Raw genomic sequence first — 7,537 nt, 5'->3', positions numbered from 1 at the left:
TAATCAATATAAATAAAGCAGCAGCTGATCCAAAATTACTGGGAGCACAGAAAGTCCCTGACAGTGGAAGACATTAAATGAATATGATAGGCCCTTTAAAACCAATACAATGAAATAATATACAATGAAATAATGAAAGCTGGAAAAGGGGGATTCTTGAAAATAACTTTAGAGGCTTATCAAGAATCAAATGTAGTCCACAGGACAGTTTTTCTAACACAAGTGAAAAAAAGTGTCTGGTGACCCCGTCTCCCAGGGCAACATCGCCTATATAAAAAGAACAAAAAAAGAATTACATAAACACTATTCAAACAGGAAAAAATTGATAAACACACACACAAAAGTACTCAGGATTATGTACCCCTCAGTCGTGCTTCAAACGGTCTGGACCAGTCAATATTGGCCTGCTTGTAGAAACATAACGTCTCTCTCCCGATCAGTCTCACTGCTTTCAAGATCTAATGTAACCATCAATTTAGGCTTGTTTGGGGCTCTTTGGAGAACAGCATCTCGAAACATGTTGGCTGCTGTCTTCAAGTCTGGCTCTAGTTTCCACTCTGTAAAGAAAAAAAAAAAAAGGAAAAAATGTTATTTTCTTACTTCGCATTTCTCCAGTACACTTATGCAAGAGTTCACACTGGGTGTGTGTATGTGTTTCCACTCCTACACATAACATTGTTATTTTAAGACATATAAGACATATTTGCTACAGTAAAATTTACACACATTAAAAATATATATTAATAATTCTGTAAATTAAATGTCATTACAAATAAATAAACATAATGTGACCAACTGTTTATTTCACATCAGATATAACTGGCTTGGTAAAATGCAGCACTTTAAAAAACAGTAGTAAGCGTCATACCACACAGCTCAACATTGAAGAATATAATATTGTTTCAATATGTGATGGATAAGTATTGGCCAATGTTTTTGAAACTATTGACATAATGGATATGTGACGAATCTATTGTCATTATCATGCATCCATACTTACAACAAATGAAAAAATATATTTGGTGATCAAAACACAATATTAACTTTGAATCCAAAACAAAAAAGATGCTGAAGCTGCTTCTCAACAAGCCAGAGCCCTTTGTTTTCAACAACGTATGTGTGACTGTATAACAGCTCGGAAAAAGGTGGATTATCCTTAAGACATCCTTAACACAAAAGGAAGTGAGAAAATACTGCATGATTAATGTAAAAAATGAACAGACCTTCAAATGGCACTGCCAAAGGTCTTGTGTCTTCTGATGGTGTACAGCCCACAGAGGTGGAGGCTGAGGGGGTGCATGTAAAAGAGGGGCCTGCTTCTTCCAATTCTTGAGCCATGCTGAAATTGGCAGCAAAATTTGAGGTTAGGGAAATACATCTATTAAAAAGTTAAATGTTAACATAATGATCATGATGTCAATTACCTTTCAAATATATCCACATGATCCTGAATGTTGGTAAAACTAAGATTGTGTCCACAAAAAATGCATGACACCATACATTCGCTGTGCTGCTCAGCTTGTTTCTCCAACATGTTCTAAAAAAAATTAAAGTATTACTGAATATGCAAGAAATGGTGACTTTGCTTGTTATAAATTAGTTCATAATCAAACAGTTTAAAAAAATTGTATTAGTAATCACACTAATAAAACAGAAATTTAGTTTTCAAATACAAAAACTTCTGTCACTGTCAGAAACCTGGCAAAGATAAGATAAAATGCAAGAAAAACAAAAAGTTTAGAAATGTAAAGATATGACATAATTCTTAGGAAGACGTATACACACAAAATCTGCCACTACAACATTTAATGGATACAAGTCATTTAAAACATAATAAACAAAAAATGTATATATGAAAATGAAAAAGTGGACATTTTGCAAAACTGATTCCTTTGTGTAACATGTCATTTGAAAATTCCTTAATTTGCTTAAAATACCTTTAGATCGATGTCTTTTTGTAGAGGTCTTACATAGATGACTGCCTGGCCAATGTTAGCTGACTTGAACAAATACAAGGGTGTGTATCCATCACTGGGACAGTCAATCAACACCAGCATTTTGGAACGACAAGAGCCTCTTGACCGCAGAAGCTGGTAGCCCCCACAGTCCTTCAACGGGGGATAGTGCGTAAGTAAAGTAGCTGTGAACTCAGCAGATGTGCAGAATCGATCTAAAAAAAATGAAAAACAAGTCAAATGATTTTAATATTTAAGAAAGGCATTATAACTTATGAACACAAATATATTCACCACCATATTTAACTTTCTCCATAGAGAGTTATGGCTTTAGAGGGGAAAAAAAGGTCAAATTACTACTTGATAACAAGCTCCAAAAATGAAAAGTTACCTGGAAATGTTACTTTTCGTTCCCCCAAGCCTGCCATTTCCAACTCGTATTTTTCAGAGGCCTTGGGGACTTCCTCCTGTCGTTTTTCAGCTGTGGGTGAATGTCTTCTTCTTTGTCTGCTGTGGTCCAGCACGTTGAGGCCTTTGATAAGGTCTAAACAACCTCAGTACCTCTGCTGCAATAAATCAGATTAAAATAGGTAATACAAATTAGGATAACAATAATAAATTGTCAATGTCATTTTTAATCACTATCAAATTGTGATGATCATTTTCTGTTTATTTTCAATTCTGTTTTTTACTTTTAATCAATAATTTTAGCATTTCAAATAGGTTTTAAAATAACTTTTTAACATATTAGATGAGCAAATTACTGCTTATTTCAGTTATGAGGATTTCTTATCTGTTGCAATGTTTCACCCAAACATTTTCCGGGAGATTGTGATAAACTGAATAAAAAATTAAGTTAGTAATTACAAACTCAAATTAATCTATCTATCTATCTATAAATATATATATATAAAAATGTGTGTGTGTGTGTGTGTGTATAATAAGATTATAAAATAGCAAATTGTCCAATATTACATGAAGAAAAACATGTATGTAACCAGGACATGGCGAAAGAACCACTTCATCAGTTACATTTCAATTTTAGTACGTTTTTTTTTTTTTCTGTCCTTTGACTAGCTAACATTGAAAAAAAAGAAGAAAAGATTAGCTTACCGCGAGTTCCACTCACTGGGGCAGGATTGGCATGCCTACCTGGTGGTGGCGGAGGAGTAACATTGGCACCGGCTCTGGTTTGTTCTTCCAGAGCTTCTGCAGCCTCTCTAAGAAGCTGTGCCACTTACTTCGCCATTTTCATAAACTTGTTCTACGAAATTAGGCGCAAACAGTTTTTCCCGCTGATGCTATTGTTTCATTGAATGTCCTTATTTTTTATTGGCTTTCCAGGGGTCCTTGGAGGCAGCCTTAACATATCTACCCGCCCTGATGAGCGTTTGACAGTTTGCAAATCAATCATTCTCATCCGGGTTTTTTCATAATAAAAGAGTTAGCTTCAATCTGGATGACTACGACTGCAACTGCTGTGTTTCGGCTTTTAAAGACATACTTCGAGCCCTTCTTTAGGACTGCTGTGAATTTTAAAACAGCTGTCACCAACCCCCGATCTTTGGGTCACTTGGTTCTGGGCAACACAGACAAAAACAAAAAACACGATAACAAATTAGTTTCAGTTATGTTTATTTTTTCATACTGAAGGAAGTTTTATTTTGAAAAACTCCCGGACATCGCTCTTTACATCCGTGTTGGTCTCTTGACTGAGAGCAGCTAGCTACTTAGTTCGGAGCTCCAATCTAACAAAAAAATAACAATAAACCGTATTCAGAACCTCTCTTTCGGGCAGGAAAGAACCAGTGAGGAACTGAAGCGGGACCCTCGACTTCACAGAAAAAAATCTTCTGTTTACAGACAAAACCGAGTCTTCCTCGACAAAAACAGATTTCTGGAGACATCAGCTCTCACGCAGCAGGAGCCGCTCTGTGTAATGAAGTGTGGCGACAGAGTCTTCAATCCAATGTTTCACAAACACAGATAATAAAGATGAAGACACGGTGGATTCACGTTTATTATTATATTCAGAAAACACCCGTTTTACGATGGTTGTGTCGTTTTATTTTGCTTTATTTAACCATTACACAGTTCAGACTCGGCTAAAGTTAGCATTTGATTAGCATCTACTTTGAAGTGAAAGGGGAATGTAACCACAAAGGCTAAGTTTAAACCTTTAGACTTGTTAAAATCATTGAACTAGCGCGCCCGACCGCACATTTTTTTCTGTCTGTGACCCGGTACCAAGTGAGCCACAGACCGATACCGGTACCGGTCAGCGGCCCGAAGGTTGGGGACCGCTGTCTTAAAGTTCACAGCAGCCCTAAAGTTGTGCTCCACAATCCCTTTGAGCTGTCACACAGCAGTTGTAGTGTAAGTCATCCAGATAGAAGCTAACTCTTTAGCAGATAGCATTCTCTTCTGTAACCTCCGACAACAAACAACTCCTTTGCTTAGTTGATTCTTTACTATTTTTTGATTGGTCGAAGGGAAGTGGAGGCGGGATTTAGCATATATAGGGGTGGAAGGCCCCGCCCGTCTGACAGAATGCAAAGCGGTTTGAATTTTGACAGACTTAAAGCGCGTGGATGAAACTGAGAATGCATTACAGCGGGGGGCGCTGTTTTTCATGATGAATTGAGTTTTGAAACACAGAGCGTGGGATTTTACTATGCAATAGATTTAAAGTTACTTTAAAATGAATTTGAACCAAACCATGTATTGAAATGTCATTTTTAAATATTGAATTATAAATTACAAAATGCATTTCAAAATGAAAGACCAAATTGCATATTGAATTGTAAATTGTAAAATGCATAGTCATTTGAATTATGACATCAAAAACCCATGACAATTTACAATGCAATTGATTTTGTTTCTATTCAATATTTTATTTTCAAAATTATAATATTGAATTGTCAATTAAAAAAGGCATTTCAAAATGAAAGGTCAAACTGCATATTGAATTGTAAATTACAAAATGCATTGTCATTTGAATAATGACGTCAAAAACCCATGACAATTTACAATGCAATTGATTTTGTTCTTATGTAATATTTTATTTTGTAAAATTGTGATATTGAATTGTAAATTTTCACATTGAATTGTAAATTGCAAAATGATTTATCATTTTGCAAGCCTGATTGAATATTGAATTGCAAATTGCAAAATGCATTCTCAAATTGCATGATGAATTTGCAAATTGAATTGTCAATTGAAAAATGCATAAAACTTTGAGTTATGACCTAAAAAAACTTCCATATCTACCACTCCCTTCAAGCTTTTTTTGTTTAACATTAAAACCAACTTCAACAAACCTAACATGAAAACCTCAAAGCCATGTGATGGTGTAGCGGTAAACTCAGTGCAGTTACTCACACAGTCCTTCCTGATCTGCTCCTCTGAACCTGCGTCTTCTCCGGTCAGACTCAGCTCTGCCTCTGTCCGCTCCGGCTGCTTTTGGCTGCTGTCTGGGGAGGGGGTGGGCTCTGTGCTCCCACGTGTTTTCATAGAAAGCTGGAGCTTGGGTCAGCTGGCTTACAGGAAAACCCTGAGTCATGCTTCACTGCTGCACGCCGCATGACCCAGATGGATAAAGGGAGCAGCTGTCCTGACAAACGTCGCAGGCTTTAGCCAACAAGAAGTCCCCCCCCCACGTATAGTACAAATGTTTCTGTTTGTGTGCTGAACTAAATGATTAAATGACTGAATGTCTGAGAGTAATTGATGGATGAGTTCCTTCAGAATAATGTATCACAGCTAGGGCTGGGTATCACTAATGATTTCCACATTTCCACTTTCTATATTTAAATGAACCTTCCTCAAATTTAGGCTTTTCAAAGTTATTATTATCTTCAATTAAAAATAATTTAATCAGATTAGTTACAGGTTATGATTCATGAATCGCACAAAATAATAATGGCATGAATATTATTTACATGCAAACCCACAGAGAAAATGTTCTCTAAAGTGCTCCAGTTACTGTAGCAGAAGTGCAATTAAAGGGAAGAATGTGAGCTTGTTGATTTGTTTAACCAAAAAAAATCTTTAAATCTTTTATCAACATTGGAACACAGTACTGTCACAAACAGGCAGACAGCTGGTTCCACGTGCAGCAGGTTTATTGACAGAACTAAAAGTCCACAGACTAAGCAGGGTCAGACAGGCAGAGGTCATACACAGGCATGGGATCATCTGAGACGAGAGAGAAGAGGAGTCAGAGTCCAGGCGAGGGTCAGGGGCAGGCAATCAGAGTAGCAGGGTCGGAGACAGAAGGCTCCGGAAGCGAGGAGCCCTCCGACGCCGGGGTCGTCCACGGGTTTGGGGAGCAGGCCTGTCTGGGTGGCAATTGGTGGAACTCACTGATCAGGGAGGGGTCAAGGATGTCATCTGCGGTAACCCAGGAGCGTTCTTCTGGGCCGTACCCCTCCCAATCCACCAGATATTGATGCCGACCCCCCCGTCGCCGGGAGTCCAAGAGCCCTCTGACGAGGTAGGCCGCCTCCCCCTCCACCATCACCGGGAGTACTTCAACCTCCGATGGTTCAGGATGAGACTCCGCTTCCGGGGGACCACCGGCAGGTTTCAGCAAGGAGACGTGGAAGGTGGGTGAGATGCGGTATTCGGGAGGCAACTGCAGTCGATAGGATACAGGGGTGATCTGACTAAGGATTTTGAAAGGACCCACATACCTCGGACTAAGCTTCTTGCAAGGGAGCCGTAGTCGGAGGTCTCGGGTCGCTGTGTGGCACGTTGTCTGCTGAAAGCCACCTGCAGATCCCGGTATTGGACCGGCAACCCCTCCTCCACACCTGTCGTGCTGATATCCATGAGGGCGGCGGCCGTTGTTGCTGGCAGTGAGCAGAGGTGAACTGGAGATTGGGTTCTGACCAGTTTATATTTGGGTTGTGCTTCTCCAGCCAAGGCAGACCGAGGATGACAGGACAGCGGGGAGAGTCTATGGTGAAGAGGCGGAGGGTCTCGTGGTGGTGGTCTGGCGTAATGACAGACAGGTCCTGGGTCAGAAACTGGATCCGGCCCGACCCCAGGGTAGAGGCTGGGTTGTTGCCGCAGAAACAGTTCAGATTGCATGAGAAATCCCACACATTGCTCCAGATCCCCGCTGAACTTGTCCGGAAGGGCCATCCGCGGACCCGGTGTTTGAGCAGGTATCAGATCGGATGCGCCGTCAGCAGCAGCGGCTGCGGGTGGCGGCTGAAGAGGCCGCAGAGGAGACGCTGCCAACAGGTGGGTTGAGCTGCAGGCGTATCATGATGGCTTCAGTTGCAGCGTTCAGACGTTGAAGCTGGCGTCTGTGTTCGAGCAGTAACACAGCATACCCCGCCGGGTTCGTCGGGGTGGAAACTCCTGCTGCTGGATCCATGTGTGGCGAAGTTTTCTGTCACAAACAGGCAGACAGCTGGTTCCACGTGCAGCAGGTTTATGTACAATCCACAGAATAAGCAGGGTCAGACAGGCAGAGGTCATACACGGGCATGGGATCATCTGAGACGAGAGAGAAGAGGAGTCAGAGTCCAGGCGAGGGTCAGGGGCAGGCGGCAGGCAATCAGAGTAGCAGG

General features: G+C 40.5%; 1 protein-coding gene across 3 annotated transcripts; it reads right to left on the bottom strand.

Annotated features, from left to right (window-relative positions):
• Positions 1-7: 7 nt before the first annotated feature.
• On the bottom strand, positions 8-3,457 carry LOC112136945. 3 transcript variants are annotated; one of them, XM_036211668.1, is made up of 6 exons: positions 2,347-3,457; positions 1,938-2,170; positions 1,425-1,537; positions 1,224-1,339; positions 362-557; positions 8-267 (listed from the first exon to the last, which is right to left on the bottom strand). In XM_036211668.1, exons 1-5 carry the CDS (start codon positions 2,381-2,383, stop codon positions 394-396), a joined length of 663 nt encoding a protein of 220 aa, XP_036067561.1. In that variant the 5' UTR covers positions 2,384-3,457; the 3' UTR covers positions 8-267; positions 362-393. The 3 variants fall into 3 exon arrangements, with proteins under 3 accessions (XP_036067561.1, XP_036067560.1, XP_036067559.1); XM_036211667.1 differs by having other exon boundaries at positions 8-557; positions 2,347-2,521; positions 3,069-3,456; XM_036211666.1 differs by having other exon boundaries at positions 8-557; positions 2,347-3,456.
• Positions 3,458-7,537: the final 4,080 nt, after the last annotated feature.

This window comes from Oryzias melastigma, linkage group LG4 (genome assembly GCF_002922805.2).
Source record: "Oryzias melastigma strain HK-1 linkage group LG4, ASM292280v2, whole genome shotgun sequence".
Lineage (NCBI taxonomy): Eukaryota > Metazoa > Chordata > Actinopteri > Beloniformes > Adrianichthyidae > Oryzias > Oryzias melastigma.
This window is presented reverse-complemented; position numbering and strand designations above follow the sequence as displayed.

What these genes read in the sequence shown, in the direction of transcription:
- LOC112136945 (XM_036211668.1), bottom strand. Translation starts at nt 2,383, where the DNA reads ATGGCAGGCTTGGGGGAACGAAAAGTAACATTTCCAG. An exon ending in ACGAAAAGTAACATTTCCAG is followed by an intron (nt 2,171 to 2,346) that starts GTAACTTTTCAT and finishes CATTTTTTTTAG; the next exon opens with ATCGATTCTGCACATCTGCT. An exon ending in AAAAAGACATCGATCTAAAG is followed by an intron (nt 1,538 to 1,937) that starts GTATTTTAAGCA and finishes AATTTTTTTTAG; the next exon opens with AACATGTTGGAGAAACAAGC.